Raw genomic sequence first — 17879 nt, forward strand, 5'->3', positions numbered from 1 at the left:
GTACAATGTGACTTTAGGTAGTGTAGCTCAGTAATGACTGCACTTTTCCATCTGGATTACATGTGGCAGAAAATCACTAATTCTTGTGCAGGTTTTTAGGGCTGAAGGCTCATTAGTTTTAATTGTGCTAAACTGCCTTCTGCATGCGTAATTGCCATTCGCTGTGACCCCCATTTCCTCTTGTCAACATACTCATAACCGTCCCAGATGTCCCTCTGCCCGGCTGTTCTCCACAGTCCTACATGAATTGAAAAATCAAACTAATTTGAGGCAATTTCACTTCTTGACTTGAGTCTTTCACCTCAGGTTGCGCCATATTTACCATCTTATCAAACACAATGGACAAGTAATCATGTATTTTCAACCCATGGAGCCATTAGTTGATTTTCAAAGCCCTTCCACAGACTCACACTCTTGACTGCTGTAATTACCCGGGGAAAAGAGGGACGTGTAGCAGAACTAATGCCAGGAATGGGATTTCCCCTGGCAGAGTGGAAGACTTAGAGTGAGACCATGTAAGAGGACACCACTGTGTGCTATAGGCGAGGACAGGGCAAGGAGTTGATTTATATCCATAAATCCATGGGAAAGGTTCTGGTTCCCTCTGTGATGTCAGTGGGTTTAAGATTGGCGTCCAGCTGTAAAGTGATCCTCTCTCTGTCTGAGCCAGTATGGCCCCACTCTGCATCTTTGGGGTCAAAGGCCACTGTGGTAGACAGAAGGGGGGCGATGACCTCCCTGACCCCTGTGAATACAGTTACAATGCACTCTCTTGACCTCGACGTACAGGCAGACCCTCAGTCACACAACAAGACATTAGTCATCCCTTATACACAGGACTGCTTACATACTCCAGATTGGCTCAGCCGGGGTAAGGAGCTAAAAGTCTGTGTGTGTGTGTGTATGTGAAGGCTATTGTAGCTCACTCTAATATAGACCAAGAATAAACAATATCCATTACAGTTCAGGGAAATCTGCCAACCTCATTATCAAAATTTAAATGCGGCTTGACAGGGCAGATATTACATCTACATATAAATGGAGGGCGCTTTTCTCCGAGTATAATGAAGAGCTTTTCGCTTTTGTTTTTTGACATGAATTAATTATCCACACTTTGAAGCATTTCTGTTACCTTCTCCTTCATCTAATCTGAGAAGACTAAAAAAAACAGTGTAATTAAAAGATATCCAGATTTAATTTTAAATAGATCCACCAGCTGACACTTTGGAAGGTCATTCCTTTGTCTTGGAAAACCTAATTAGAGTTTCATTTTGGGATTTCTGTAACAGAAGAAATCATATTCCTAAATGGTGGAATCATCACAGATTAATTCTCTGGACTGAGCAGCAGCAGCGAGACTCTAGAAATATATATTATTAAAAGCTGTCCAACAAATCATTATTTGAGTTCCTGATGCACATAATTAATATCAACATAAAAGTGAGTGATTTTTATAAGCTGCCAGTTCCTTGGGTGTCATATCATATCGCACTATTTTTAGTGCGCGTTGCATTCTAATGAGATGCAGAACTGTTAATCATTTCACACGTCCTGGCTGGAAAACTTAATTTTCACCTCACAATACGGCAGTCGATGGCACACTTCACCCCTCAGACTAGTCATGCTTTTTGATAGGAATACCATTAGTGAATGAGAATTAATTAGCCAGCTTAATTAGAGGAATTTGCTCGGGAATGTGTGCAGAGGGAAGCGGAGTAGTCAGGCTGTTCAGAAGCCTCGTGCACTTTATTGTAACTACATTTTTGGTGTTTTTCTTATTTTATGTGTTTAATATCATGGCCCTTACACCCTTGAAAAGTTTGCCATTCCACTTTTTAGTGTTTATTTATATAAGAGGTTTTTTTTTTTCTAGTGCCTGATAGCCACCATAAGTCTCTCTCTCCATGTTCTTATGGCATTAGTTTGTCTTGTATTGTGCTGTGCTGAATTACACTGCAGCACTTTATGTTGTGGATTGGTCGTAGTGTAATCATGGAAATGTCATTTTGACCTCTGTGTTTATCTGTGTCCTCACCAGTCAGCTCCCTCTCTGACACACTCTCCCTCCTCATCCTCTCCTGTGTTTTACAGAGCTCTCTGAAGGAAGCTATGTGTTTGAAGGGGGCAGGTCTTTCAGCCATCAGTCACCGTCTGACTGACAGTTCAATCTGATATACAGATTCCATTTGCTGTGCTTTACAAGCAACAATACTGATAACACACACAGATGCCCCAGTGCTTTTACGTACGTGTCTGTGTGCGTGCACGTGAAGACGCACGCGCCTGTGTGTGTTCCCTCTCGCGTCTCTCTTAAGCTGCCTCTCAGGGCTTTTGTTCTGCTCTGGGCCAATCCTCTCGTCAATCTCCTGTCCGCCATGTCTCAGACCGCGTGCTCTCAGAGAATGAAAAGGGGAATGAGTTTGGCTCACTCCCATTGATATTCGGCCTTAAAACATAATTCCGAAACTATAGTGTTAGTGAGATGGCTGGCAATCAAAGCAGACACGGGTTCATTCACTGCTGAGCAAATAAAAACGATAGCTTTTGTTTACGTTCAGAGGCTCTCCCTTCGGGGTAATACTCTTCTTGTGGAGCGATGCGCTCTGCCTGTGGAAGAGAGAACTCGGCTCTGACAGGGAAGGTTGATGGGGTGAGCTCCTCCGAGAATAGCCACTCAACCCTTTCTAGGAGGTGGAGGGAGAAAGGGTTTAATCAAGGTCAAATGAAGCACTGATTGTGTTGAATCTGGGGAAGAGGAGGAATTAGTGGGGGTGCTGCACGAATGGAGAAAATGTGAAGAGCTGAGGTCAGGCGGATGGCTGAGTGGGCTGTAGATATACCGAGAGATGGACTGTGTGGGAAAACCGAGATAGCAACATTCATCCTTATGCCACACCAGCAAATACCTTTTCCAGCCTTGTAAGTTAAAATCACTGGTGGACTTACAAAAAAGCATCATTTCAAAGTACTTTTTTTTATCCAATTTGTATATGGACTCTTAATGTGCATAGGTAAAGTTTCACAATGTTGTTGCAGGATGAGACACAATGAGCGACTGATAGTCCTGCATTAGGACCATCAGAAACAGTAGAGATAACAGATCAAAGCTCTTATTGCTCTGTCTCTCCTTTTGCTATTAGACGAGCAGGCATTCCTCCACAGACCATTTCCTGCTATCTATTTCTGTCCCTGATAAACAAAAACACAGAGGAAAAACAGAGGGAGACATGGGAGGACAGGACTGGAGTGCGTGACATGGGAGAGATCAAAAGAAAAGGTGAGGAGGGAGAAAAAGAGGAAGGGTCAGACATATGCAAAGAGGAAGAGAGAAACTGAAAGCGAAGGAGGGAGAGAGAGCAATTGGCCGCGTCTTCATGTTGTGATCTGTCAGCGTTGACAGGGATGAGCGGAGCAAACATGCATCTCCCTTGTCCCCTTGGTCAGTTTCCATGGAAACACTATTTCTCACCCTTACACATACACTGAATGTGCTCGCACTGTATTCCCAGCAGTCGGCATGTGGTTCAAATGGACTGTATGAAAAAGTAGAGAACTAATGATGTCTTCCATGTGGACTTACATGCAACACGGGAGGATCATTTGACTGCCTGTCGTCCAGGCATTAGAGCCTGAGGAAGTGCAGCTACGGCTCATAGTCTTCCATGGGTCTGAGGTTAGAGCCACAGTTTACCCAGCTGTCATGCTACAGTACAATTTGGCTGTCATTTTAAGACTCGGCCGTAGCCCTATAACGAACAGAGGGGCAGAGGCCAAGATAACAAGGGGAGGCGGAGTCATTTGGAATAATCATTTCCATGAGTTTATGTTTAGGGAAATGCATCAGTGAGCTCAAGGCCAGCGAGTTTAACCTGGAGTTGAGTGGAGATGAAGGGGAGCCCCTGGTGGTCAGAGCTGAAACAGCAGGACTCTGTCTCAACATCCTTACCTGCTGCTGGATCATGTTCCATCACTGGCAGTGGTGGAAGAAGCAGATTTGCTTTAGTAAATGTAGGATCAGCAAAATGTACTTAAAGCATCAGAAGTAAAAGTACTTCTGATGCTTTAAATACATCAGAAGTAAAAGTACTTGAATTTTTTGGACATGTGGCAACAGCCCTCAGCTAAACAACACTTTTTTGTAAGGGATCAGAAGCCAAAAAAGTCTCAGTAAAAGTTGGTGGTTTTATTGGTCCAGTCAAAACAACATATTTTGATTCTATTTACATTCAATTCTATTAATCATTTCCAGTGGGTGTTACTTTTTACTCAGTTACTTTTTTGCAGTGGAGATAATATGTCAATGATAACAGAAAATATATGTTTTCTTACATTTACAGTTTGTACAGAAGGTCCTATGTTTTCCTGATACAGCCTTAATGGGGACCACAGGCTCAGCTTGGTTTGTTGACATGGTGTTGTCTCGTGCAGCCTAAATTGACAGATTAATACTGTCAGCCCTCCCGCTCAGTCTGGTGCAGGAACACACTTGGCGAGCTCACAAACTGTAAAGTGTAATGGATCCTCTGACTGGAATACAGAGTCTAGACAGATGTAAACCCATCTGAATCGACATGTTGTGTAGATCACAGTGCCTGTCTGTCTGCACACTACCTGCCACGCACAGCTCAGGTAATTAAACATTAGACGCCGTTAGCGAGAGCTGCAAAGACAGAGGCAATGGCTGTCAGCATGCTACATTAACTCCTTCCGTCAAAAGCTCAGCCTCCGTGTGTTGATCTTAAACCTTTAAGCAGCCAACAATCTCCAGCTAAAGCTTGTCATGTAGCTGTTGCCGTTATTGCTTGAGAAGCGTGTCAGTGGCTCAGTGGGCTTTTTCCAAAGCCAAGGGTGCTGTGACATCAATTATAGCCGTGGACGATGGCGGGAAAATGGCCTCAGCCATCCAATATTTCATTATTTTGCCCTTTATAACCTTCTGACAGAAGTGAGAATTCACTTTAATTTGTCCTTGTGGACATAAGCTTCTCTTTTGTCCTCATGTTAGCTTCTTTAAATAAGGGTAAATGTTTTTTCAAGTCCTGACTGGCTGTGAAACGGCTCAGTGACCTCCACCAATCATGTCATGGGCACAGGTCACCTCCAGCCCCCGCACATGTCATCAAACACTTCCCTGTGCAGCTGCCAAAGCAGCCGATCATATCCACAGTTGACCGTGAGAGTTTTGAAAAGCCAGGTTAATGTTTAACTTCCAGTACCTGTGTGTAGGACTTGTGTGTGAATTTGTTCCTCTGACATTGCCAAGCGGGCTTGTTTGCATGACTCTGCACATTTGTGTGTGTGTAGTTAAAGAGTGTGCATTCTCACACATACTGTAATATATATGTGGGTGTATTTACAGATGCATGTGGTTGTTGGAGTGGTTTGGAGGAAGTTTGCATGTGTGTGTATTTTGTCTCACCGGGATGTGTACACAGTGTGGAAGGATTGATTTATGCCTCCTCGACTGTGTTTACACGTCCTTCAGTTGAATGAGTTACACAAAGTGACACTGTGTGTGTGTATGTTCCCACATGCACCTCACTGCTTTGGTCTAGTTTAGTAGAGCAGCAGTTTATGCCATAATTTTCACTGCTTGTGAAGCACACTAGCTTTTCCAAGTGACCTTAAGTCTAACTGAAGTATACATACAGGACTAGTATGTTGTATTATTATGAGGGTCTCACTGCTTTCAAATACTCAGTGTATTCTTCCAGAGTAAAATGCTTCAGCTGTTGCATTTTTCTTTATTACAGTCCAGTTTGATGGCGTGGAGAAGTCTCGAATGTCGCCTACCAAGGAGGGGAAAACCCGCCCGCTGCAGCGACACTCCAGTGGCTGTCTGGTCAACACCAAAATGACTTCACTGGACCACTGCAGCTCCTCTCTGGGGGAGCGTATTGACCCCAGCATGCCCCTGGAAAGCCAGTTGTGAGTTGGGTCTTGGGGATGCTTTTTTATGACTGCATTTTATTTTGAAGGCACCACTTTGGCTCTTCATGAGCGCACCTGACCCTTGTTTTTTCATTTCCTTTGTTCTGTTTTTTGCTCATTCTTACCACTCCTTTGTTTTCTTTCTTCCTCATCCCTATTTCCTATTGTTCACCGTAGCTGGTACCATGGAGCGATCAGCCGAACAGACGCAGAGTCTCTGCTCAGGCTGTGTAAGGAGGCCAGCTACCTGGTGAGAAACAGCGAGACCAGTAAGAACGACTACTCCCTCTCCCTCAAGTAAGGACGGCACTCTCTTTTTCATAAATAACGAGCCACAAACAGGATTATCAGTTACACAAGCGCACATGACAGCTGGGTGAAAAAGTAATCGCAAATGCTCCATGCGATTTAGTCTGCTGGAGTGTCAGAGAGTTAAGAAAATCAAGTGTCTGTGAAAGTCAGCCGAGTATATTTTTCTGTGATTTGGGCACAGAGCAAGTGTCAAGGATTATTTGCAACAGCCTTTCCCACTCTCTGTGTACACACACACACACACACACACACACACACACACACACACACACACACTCTGAAGAGTCACATAGAGCCAAAGAAGTGTTACAGCTACACATGCTTACTGGTGGAGTACACATCATGGCCGAATCTAACACCTTGCACACAGAGGTCCTTGTATACCTGTGCCACAATAGTCTGCTGACTCGACCTTTTCAATATGGTAATGATTTTCACCTTTCAGACCTCTATCTCCCACCTACATCCTGCCGTCCCTTGTCCTCCACCTCCCCGCAGTAACCCCTCTGACACTGTCGGCTTCTTGATTTGCTGATGTGCCCACAGCACAGTTAATGGTGCCCTTCATCAACGACCCCTGATCCCTGCCGCATCCAGCAGAGGGTTCAAAGGAGCCACTCTGATTGGTTTAGTCTAGTGTGACATTTGGTAGAGGTTACTTTAGCTTGAAGGCCCGCAGTGAAGTCACATCCTATTCTTTTGACGGGAGCGTGCGCCTTTGGTGGGTTTGCTTTAATGATTTTTCACTGCCAGGTGCAAGTACCAGGTGTCAGAGTCATAACCGGGAATTTGTAGCCCTCTGAAAACTTGCCAAAGTCATCTTTGATAAATTTGCTTGAGCCATCAGCTTTAAAATCTTAGTATCTGTGCTGACAAATGGTCTTTTCACATTTCCTTTATATACATTCCATTTTACATTTCAAGGCAGGCTCATCCAGATGACATTTAGAGAAATCTCCACAGCTCCAGGACGACCTTCAGATGAGATGAAACTATAATATTCTAACAGACGTAGATTAGCCTCCGTTAATACAGCAGAGCTCATGGTGCTGAAGGCTAATATGTGTTGGCAGGGAAACATAATGCTTTCCACTGCTCTCATTCTCTACATGCTACTGTGGCTGACTTTCTGTTGAACTTCATGTCTCAGTGACTGACTATTTGTTTATGTTGCTTCTTTTTTTTTTTTTGCATTACTCATTGAAACTTACTAACTGCTGAGTGTCGGACCTCTTACACTGACATTCTGACTGACTTCAAACCAAAGACTGATTAATGCCTGTTTGACTGGCTCAATACTAAACATTGTAATCTGTTTTTGAAAGTAGCCCAAGACACTGTCTTTTAATATCCTGAAATTTAAAGTTGCTGGGAAAGATTTTCAGGCCAAATGTATCTTCCTTGGAGATAAAAGGAATGTAAATGTAATATTGCACTGAGTGGGAATACATTATTTAGTGCTCAAAAAAGCTATGGCCAAAAGGGACCTCCGGGATGGCCAACAGAGGATATGTGATCAATAGCTGTAAAGTGCAAATGAAGACCAGAATATATGGTTCACAAGCACACACACACACACACACACACACACACACACACACACACACACACACGAATAGCCCCATATTCACCAGAGAGAATATTCAGAGTTAAGTAATGACTATAAAACAGACTCATAAGACCTAAATGGACTGAGCCCAGACTGTCAATGCAGACAGAACAATTGTTTGCTAGAGGATGTTGTTGACATACAGAGTGATGATGCAGGGTCTGAATCTGATGAATGCACTTCTAATGCACACCTGTTCAATTTTGGAGCATGAACATATAATGATGTTTTTTCAAAGCTAGAGAGAATTAATCCACTCATTTCTCTACGATGGTGGGATGGGGATTACTTAATGCTGGGGGCTTTACCTCCCCAATTGAAATTGCTGATTGCTAGATTTATCAAATGAAAGTTTTTGGGCAGAAAGACCAGAAGGCACTGGAAAAGACAACCAGGCAATAATAAGAGAGAAGTATTTTGTCTTAAATAAAAGTTTTGTTTGATTTAGTATGAGGTGAACAAAATGTGTTAACCCTCTCTCACACATGTACTTTAATTCACATCCCACAGCTGTCCTGCTGACCCTCAGTAGTGAACTGTGCTATTAGAGCAGATGATAGGGGTCTACAGTTGGTCAAGTGTCAAGTGGGCTACTCAGCTGGTAAGGTAGAAGGAAGTTTTACTTGTTGTTTTATTCATTCATTCATCTTCTAACCGCTTCATCCTCTTGAGGGTCGCGGGGGGGCTGGAGCCTATCCCAGCTGACATCGGGCGAGAGGCAGGGTACACCCTGGACAGGTCGCCAGACTATCGCAGGGCTGACACATAGAGACAAACAACCATTCACGCCCACATTCACACCTACGGACAATTTAGAGTTACTTGTTGTTTTATTGCTCATATTTTTCATGTCCATTAATTCAGATCATCTACTTGTCTGGTTCTTTGATCTAAAGGCCACTGTTTTCTAAAGACACAAGCAGGTGGTTGGGTGACACCCATAATGGTTGCAGAAGAAGATAATTATTTTGATAAGATTATCATACTGTTGTTGCAGCAAAGTTGTTTAATCTCTGTGAGCATAGTTTGGCCTGGACTAGCAGAGTTACTCTTCCCACTTTGTCAAGTGGGCGACCTCAGGGAAAACACTTAAGCTTTTGGGGCTCCCAGTCAGAATGAGAAGAATGATCAGCAGTGCCCTGGTGACTCTAAGCAGACACAGACTTTGCTTATGCCTTGTGCAACCCTTGCAGTAGACTGGGTTAGCATCAATGAGGGCAGGAAGTTTAAGTAGTAGAGAAAGGAGCCACTAAAGCAGTGGTGTCCAGATCTTTCATGCCCGGGGCCAAATGGAGAAAGAATCATATAATCCTGGGCTGTGAACCTTCTGATTTCAGAGATCGTAATGAGTGAGTTTGAAGCACTCTTTGCCCTACACTCGAATCTGAAGCAAGATAATTTAATCACTGTTAACAGTGACGCTGGGCCTTGCACTCAAGAATTGCTGACAGGTCAAGTCTTGTAGTAGAGATTCAAAGTAAATCACAGAGCTGAGTGTCACATTGGACCTCAGTCTGTTCTTGGTCTGTGTCATAAGAGAAAAAAGTTTCTTTGTCTTCTTTGTCCTGCAATGATAAGATGTTTTATATGGTAATAACATAGCAAACTGTGCACAATTCAGTGCATCTGCTGGCTGAATAGCAGGCAGGGAAAGCACCTGCAGAAGGAGAAAGTTGGCAAAATTATTAACATAGAAAATGTTTCTTGAAGCATTGTGCTTCTGTGTGTGTAGACATCCACGTGTGTATTTGTGTAAGTCAGCTCCTGGCTGTCACAGAATGTCAGAGTATCTTGTGCCTTTGGCATCAATCAGATCAAGCTTAGAAAACAGTCAGCAGGGCGATGCACAGGAATGACAGGTGCCACCGCACTGCAGGCAGAGGTTACCCCGAGTTCAGCCCACTCACACGAGCCTGTCTCTCCTGCTGCCACTGAAAATGAGTGGAAACCCGAGGTGAGGATCCTCCATGTCTGAGGCTGCTGAAAAATGTATAAGGCCATGAGGTGGCACGTATGTGTATTGCATTATTGATAAAGACAGACGTCGCTGAGACCTCCAGCCTCAAGAGTCCTCTGGCCCGACGGAAAGCGTTTTCTGTCTGTTTTGCCCTCTTAACCCCTTTTTTCTGTTCACCTGCCCCTCTCCACTACACCCCCCCTTTTCTCTCTTTCTTCCCTCTCTGTGGAGAGAAACCCTTTTAGGTGTTTGAAACATATTAAACCCTTCACAGGTCTCTCAGAGCACAGTGTCAGCCAGTTTCTCACCTCGTGAGAGAGCTCTGCACAGCGTGTTTCCACTGGCTCAGAAGAGGAATTGTTAGTGAACGAAGAAAATCTATCCAACAAAATCTGTTTGATGGCACAACACAGACACGGGAACTAAGTAGCCAATTGAAAAACAACCAAAAGGTCTTTGCATCTGCAACTGAACACCTCTTCCAAAGACACATCATGCTTTTATGGTGCCTTTTTGATTTAGTTAAGACAGAAAAGATCGTATTTCCTTGATGTGGCACAGACGAGATCAGTGACTGTCTAGAACACAAAAGTAACACTGAATTTGATTGTATGCTGTTGATTTAGCCAGTCAGAGCCTAGTTCTTCAGTGTTCTGTGTTCCCTCAACCAGATTTGATATAGAGGGCAGATTTTGTTTCTTAAACTTGCACTACTTTCTTAAACTTTATCTTTTTGTCATCACTTGTGTATTACACAACAGTAGGACTCATCCTAGGCAGACTCATTCAATTTATGCTCTATGAAATAATGGGTGAAGGGATATCTCATGCCCAGTAATGCTTAAAAAAAGGTCATCGCTTCTGCCAAGGATCATTATCTTTTGGCAGATGACTTTGCCATTTCTGGTACCACGGATTCATAACACTGAGAGCATCATTCATGGAGCAATCTAATATGTTGAAGTGGAGATAAGCTGTGATTGCTGTCAGGCTGTTCCTGCTCTGAAGACGACAGGGTTCAAATCAAAGTCATAAACCTCAATAAACAGGACAGCAGACCTCCCCAGTGAGATTAATCCTGATTAGACAATAGAAGCCCAAAAACACACAGGGATATGATAACACCACAAAGGCCTGTCTTCTCAAAAATAGCCCCATATTCATTTTATCAACAGCCCTGCCGTATTGCTCCGTTGTCCTGGTTTCTGTCTCTGCAGGACTGTAACGTGATAAGCAGCCCTGAGCAAAAATCAGTTGGGAATCTAAAAATGATGCTATTGATGTGTTTGGCTTTTTAAGTGTGGCTCTGTGTAACCTAACGCCTGTCTCTCAGCGCTCCACATGAAGACTCATCAAATGCACTTTGCAGGGAGAGTTTTCTTTTTTTCTTTTTTTTTTTAAAAAAAAAAAGAGCTCTCCTAGCACTTGCAGAATCGTAGAACTGTAGAGACCCGTGGCGAGGGGAAATTTGTCCTGCTCTCCTCAAATCATGATGAACTTGTTAATGACATGCTCAAATTTCGAGGCCAGAGGCAGCGGAGGTAATGGAGAACTCTGATAGTTGTGTTTACTTCAGTTTTATAGCGCAGCGAGCCTGCAGCTTTCTGGCTCAGCTCGCCTATAAAAAATTATGTTAGCGTTTCCGTTTGAAACATTCTCCATCGTCTGCCATGTACGGTGCGTGGGATTCCAAAGCATCTGAGATTGCTTCATCTGATTTTCTATTATAACGATAATAATCACACTAATACAAAAAAAAAAAAAGAATAGGGCTCATCTTTTGACTTAAAGAACAACCTCTGAGGAAGGAATCACCCTTTATTGGTTTTTAATGTATTCTTATTCTTTATGGATGTCCCCGTATTGAACCCTGTATATTCTTAGCTTTTTCTCCACATCAGTGTTATCTCTGTGCCGCCTTCTCTCTGCGCATCAGGGAGAGAACACATCCGCAGGCTTTACACATGCAATTACCAGATAAGTAAAGAATGGACTCGCCTCACGTTTAAGGTGCCTAAAGCCCAGTTCTTTCTCCTGTTAATCACAGATAATGGGCACATCCACAAATATGGGTGTGTATTTACAGTGAGAATACATTTAGTGACCTCAAAAATATGGCTTTTATTCTGTCTGACTATTCATAAACCCATGTAATAATCTGGAACATAAAAAAATGTACATGGAAAAGAGAAGTATAGCAAGTCATAGAGGTTTAAACCTCATCAACACTTGCCCACCCTGTTTTTATTCTAACTTATCGAAACAGAGATTGAATCAGTATAATAATCCCACATCCTGCTTTTGTTGATAAAAATAATATCTCTTCTACTTAACACCTTGTACACACTTATCCTGTGTGTGCACAGTTCTCACGAGAGTCCTGTTTCACACCATCTTTGACACGAACAGAATGCACCGTGCAGATAACACTAACAGGCCCCGAGAGTCGGTGAGTGGGCAGCTCTCACGCTTACCTGATGTGTTTGCCTGCCTGTCACAGCGGGGGTTAGGGGGAATTGGTAATCCTTGGAGTTTTTTCCTCTTTTTTTCCAGTTCAATGGGAAACTTCTGTTATTATTCTCCTTCTTGCCTTTTTTCATGTCAGCAATGGGGGTTACAGTTCAGATTAGGGAAGTAACAGACATGGAGTAGAATAGGTGGGAGCTTAGTGAGCTGGGAAGAACTGGTGCACATTATGTCAATGACAGAACTTAATGCCCACTTGTCAGCAAGTGAGTGCAAAGTATTTGAGCCTACAGCAATCATGACTTGCAAGAAGCATTAACTGCTGATTGAAAAAGCTATTATGCGTATATATTATTGTAAAGAAAAATGATTCAAATAGTATATTTCCAGCAGGATATAGGAGCTGTTAGTTTTGTAACAGTCCCTTGCTTAAGCTTACTGTTGCATCACTGAACTCCCAAAAAAGTAGTTTTCTATTTCAAAGCAGAAGATTACCGGCAAGCTGTAAAATGTATCGATCGAAGGCCCCTAGAAACACACAAGGGGCTTTTAATTTGCTGTGCATTTATTGTAGCAGCTTAAGTGATTCATCCTAGGGGTTCATTAGCCTCATCCTTATGCTCTGCATGTGAAACCCAGCACCTTAAGCAACCTGCCTTTTAGTCTCCTCCCCAGACAGCTCCAAAGTTATCAGAGGTAATCCAGCTTTCAGAACATTGTCACGTACTGTAGGGAGCAACTACTGCGGGAGTAAATGAGAAAGGAGCTGTCAAGGAGGGGCGTTCTGTTGAGTTCCCTATATATTCAGGCTTCTGACATACTTTTCTCTTTAAATTGGTTTTTAGCCTTGCTAGCGACATGGCTCCAGGCACGTCAGTGACGGTCGGTTGGTCCACCACTTTGGTCTAGACTGAAATATCTCAACAACCATTAGATGGACTGCTGTGAAATTTGGTTCAGATATCCATGGTTCCCATGGGATTAGTCCTAATGACTTCTGTGATCCTCTCACCTGTCATGTTGCACCAACAAATTCAAAGTTTTCACTTCACTTTCACTGATCCCTTGACTTTTGCTCTAGTGCCACCATCAGGTCAAATGATCATTTGAATTTTTCCAATACTTAGGTTTATGAAAACCTTTCAAAAGTATTTGCATTGTCAAAATACAAATGTAAAACCTCCATATTTTAAAAGTTACTAAAACAGTTATACTTAATCTTCTTTGCAATTTAAGGCGTTCTGCCAGAAGCTTCACAGAAGTCCTTTTTATAATGGTTTATGAGTAAATGCTTTTTGAGGTTTTCCATTGCAGTACCATGAGTGGCCAGTGGTGCAAATTAGCAGCAAGGCTATATGGTGATGCCATATCCAGCACTTTTAATATATTCAGTACTCTCTCATACCTAAATGGCAGAATAGGTGCATTTCCTCTGCCTTCAAACAACATATATTACCTTTCTAATGATTGCAGGTACACTATAAAACTTTGTGCTTAGGTTTAGGCAACAAAACTGGGTAGTTAGGTAAAGAAAAATCATCATGGTTTGGCATTAAATAAGTTCTTTTGTTACTAACATCACATGAAAGACATCATATCACTAGCATAGGAGGCTTCGCATACTAGCTTACTGTGCTATGTAAGTCAACACTGATGCTGGGGCATAAACACCAGTCTCCTGAGTGAAGGTCCTGTGCTTGTTTGACCCATCCACCACCCCTCCAGCAACATAATTCAGGCTTTGTCACTTTCTATACTGTGTCAACTCAATTCCTCCTCTGCTCCCATAATTATTACTACCACTAGAGAGCCCACCTTAAAATGAATGCAACTATGGGTTGTAATAAGTGGCTTGCACAACAGTATATGACCCTTTTTTGGTGGGAGCCAGCTAATATATCCATGGTGCTGACATTAGCATTTAGCCCAGAGATGTGTGTGTTTGTCTTGTCTCCTTGTTTTAAACAAGCAATTTATTTTCATGCTGTGGAGGATGAAATTGTCACTTCAGAAAATCTGAAGTATAATGCAGACCCTTGGTCTTTTTTTTATATAATTAACATGCTGTTCTTTTCTTGTTTTCCTCTGTCCCCAGGAGCAGCCAGGGCTTCATGCACATGAAGCTGTCACGGACGAAGGAGAACAAGTACATCCTGGGCCAGAACAGCTGCCCGTTTGACAGCGTGCCTGAGATCATCCATTTCTACTCCAGCCGCAAGTTGCCCATCAAGGGTGCCGAACACATGTCTCTGCTCTACCCTGTAGCCATCAGGACACTATAGTGCTCTGGGTCGCCTGCAGGCGTCGGCCCCCGCAGTACTCACTGGGCCACCCCGTGGCTCCACGCGCCCTGTCCCTCCGGACAGCGCCCAGTAGGCTCATGGGAAAATGAACACAAAACTGCTGATCCTGACTCACCTCACTGGCCTACGGATTCCAGACCTGTTTTGAAGGCCTACTGCATACTCTCCTACACATACAGACTCAATGTTGCAGAAGGCTTTTGTTATTGTATTTTATTTTATTTATGACAGACACCCACTTCATTACATCGCAGACTGACTATCTGATGAACATCATTTCATTGATTCTTGAGCTGACTTCCCTTAGCACTTAACACGCAAAGAAAAGAAAGGTACAACATTGTAACATTTGTCACTGAGTTGTACTTTTTCTCATAAAATGTACCATTTTACTCGGGGTGCACATTGTGTATGAGCACGTTTGTTTGACTGTGCTCATTTGGTTAGGCTCTGTTGATGCTGTAATTGTTTGTAAGGGGACTTGAAGATTGTAAAGGCCGTGTAAGGGAAGCGACATTTATGAGGCATGTTGAGGGATATTGTCCACGTGGGCCCCATACAGTGGTCAGGATATTGAATAACCCGGCCTTGTATGAATGGTGTGTCCCCAGCTGCAAGGAAATAACAGGCCTGTGAGCAGTGCAGACTGATCTCTCTATCTTGTCATAGCGAATGCTGTCTGCTATCCATCACTGAGTGGGTGTATCACACCAATGACAGTGTAAGTACCACAGTGGTGAGACAGGCAGGAGATCATGATGGATGGGTCAAGCCATCTGACACAGTACCATTGGCTGAGGCTGGAGACCAGAGCCTGTCCAAATGGACCAAATTAGCCCTGCTACCCCTCTTTAGAATGGCTTTGCATCGGGAGAATGAAATATGCCTGCATTGTCTACCTCAGAAAATCAATTTCATTCGCCCATCTGCAGATCAATAGGTACAATGGGATTGCAGACATCGATCTGCTCTCCCTTCGACATTCCCAATTCCCTTAAAATTGCATCATCGGTTTTAGGAACATATTTTTTGAATACAGTTAATCCAAGATTTTTTTTATGAAAACAGCAGATTTTCCAGATCAGCAATTGTATGTATAGTCACTAATATGATACTGTGTGATGTCAGTAACAAATGTTTGGTTAATGCCTTATAATGCATGGGTCAAATCAGTCCGCTAGATCAGCTGATTTCCAGTTCTGCTTTTAACGATTGTTCTGTGACTGTAATTTATTCTGGGGTAATTATTACTGATGTGTTACTCCTCTGTGATGGCCCGGCGGCCCCCTCGCCCTCATTGTTCCGTGCCGATGTGATCGTGTTTTTTGGGACTACTCCAGCCTCTTTTACTGTGGTGCTTTGCGTTTTTTTTTGTTGTTGTTTCCAGTTCTGCTTAATGCACGTTTGCCTCGGTGGCCTGACTCTGGGACACGAGTCACGGCGTCTCCTGACCAACGAGATTGTCAAGCCTCGCGTAAGAGACGATCGCATATTCTCCCCCCCATGGACCAATCACAGCGCGGCCTGTTCGCACTGGAAAAGACACCTACCTTCATTCTGCCATGCTTCCTCTTTGCATTAAAACCTTTTCTGTCATCTACCCTTTACTACCAGAAGTGCATACATGTGTGAATGTGAGTGAGTATGCATGTGTCCAACACGTTCATGTGTACTGTATATGTATGCAAATGAGAATGTGTGCACAGACTTTTTGAGTTCCAGTGTGTTTTTTAACCCTGCTGGTACAAACTGGTGACAGCCCTTGCTTGAACTTCGATGTGGTTGTCAGCACTTTTATTTTTTCTCCCCTAAACTCAAGAGACTAGAATTCAGCCCCGTGACTCATTAATTTTGATTTCTTCTTGTATTTTCTCATTACCACTTTTAATTTTAGCAACTCATAGGAATGACGTGTCTGTCTTGTGGCCTGCTCTCTGCAGTTTATTGTAAAAGAACCAATAATAGCTCAGCCCACAGCATGTAATATTGCTGACCAATTACAGCAAGGAGAGGCTGAGACTAATGAGAGTGCCTAATACTTCTAACAAACTGCCTCTTCAGAGGAAACCTTTGGTAGTCTTATGAGTTGCAAAATTCTGTGGTTTAATGAGCAAATCCCAGTAAAAATGGAAATTCTGGGGGGCTTTGGTCCAGGCTGAAAATGACTGACACAAGGAATTAAAACTGACTTAAGCGAGCATGACCACTGTATATACAAAGTCAAATACGTATTTGGCTTTGACTATATATCTCCGCTGTGTGCTATGCAACTCTAAACTGCAGTCATTGAAGGGAAAATGATTGGAGTGTGTGCCTCCACCAAATGTTTATGACAAATGTGATGGTACAAAATGTCCACCAGGAGGAGATGACATCAGCAGAATGACCTGATTGATCGTTAAAAGGAATAGTTTGCAGAAAGTGGGATGTATACAGACGTTTATTTTACTGGTGCAGTAAGTGAGCAGACAGATGTTGCTGTCGTTGAGTATGTCATATGAGGGTGTCTGTTCATGTGACAAGGCAACCTCTGCAGCTTTATTAAGGAATAGTATGTTGTCGAAGTGGACCTATGTATTTCCTTGAGGGAAGATATTCTAAGAAGAAATGCAAATGAAATAAACTTTATGTGCTGTGTATCCTCTATGTTCCGGATGTTCCCTGTCTAAGAGATGAAATGTTGACAGTAGAGGCTCTTTATTTAGTTACTGCTGCTGATGAGTGTTACTCTTCGATAGGAAAGAGCCTGCGTATGACGGCCGCATTGCCTAGAGAGAGGCCTTAGCTTTGGAGAAAGGGAAATAGAGAAAAGGGGGAGACAGAGGGGAGGGTGTTCAGACAGGGGGAGGGATTTGCTGCAATCAGCAGACGCGCTCTTCACATTTGTTAATTTCTATTATGAGAACCTGAAAGAGCCCTCCTCCTCCCTCAGAAGTGTCTTAAAGCGTGTGTGTGTGTGTGTGTACGTACAATTGTGCATGCATGAACAGTGTTTGTGTGTGTGTGTGTGTGTGTGTGTGTGTGTGTGTGTACTGGTGTGAGCAACCATCAGCCATTGACTTGCCCCCATGTGTGTGACTTTACTGTGGTAAAGTGGCATGTATGAGTTTCCTTTGTGTACATTTTCGTGCCACGTGTGTATGCACTACTATAACATATCTCTGTACAGTCCCTCATGGCCAAATGTATATACTGAATGTATTGTATGGGGACATAGAGGCATCAAGGTTCAAAATAAATAAAATTGGGTTTATGAGTTAATGTGTGATATAATGTTTCAGTGATCTTTTTCTTTTACCAA

General features: G+C 43.0%; 1 protein-coding gene across 5 annotated transcripts in view; it reads left to right on the forward strand.

Moving 5' to 3' along the window:
• The window catches only part of zgc:158464 (uncharacterized protein LOC791139 homolog), a 105832-nt gene extending 87993 nt beyond the window's left edge, over nt 1-17839 (forward strand). For all 5 annotated transcript variants that reach the window (XM_049566052.1, XM_049566061.1, XM_049566057.1 and 2 more), the window contains 3 exons: nt 5754-5928; nt 6109-6228; nt 14371-17839. In XM_049566052.1, the coding sequence (XP_049422009.1) occupies nt 5754-5928; nt 6109-6228; nt 14371-14557 (482 nt within the window). In that variant the 3' untranslated portion in view covers nt 14558-17839. The remainder of the gene's footprint in view (nt 1-5753; nt 5929-6108; nt 6229-14370) is intronic.
• Nucleotides 17840-17879: the final 40 nt, after the last annotated feature.

The sequence above is a fragment of the Epinephelus fuscoguttatus genome, linkage group LG2 (assembly GCF_011397635.1).
Source record: "Epinephelus fuscoguttatus linkage group LG2, E.fuscoguttatus.final_Chr_v1".
Classification (NCBI taxonomy): domain Eukaryota; kingdom Metazoa; phylum Chordata; class Actinopteri; order Perciformes; family Serranidae; genus Epinephelus; species Epinephelus fuscoguttatus.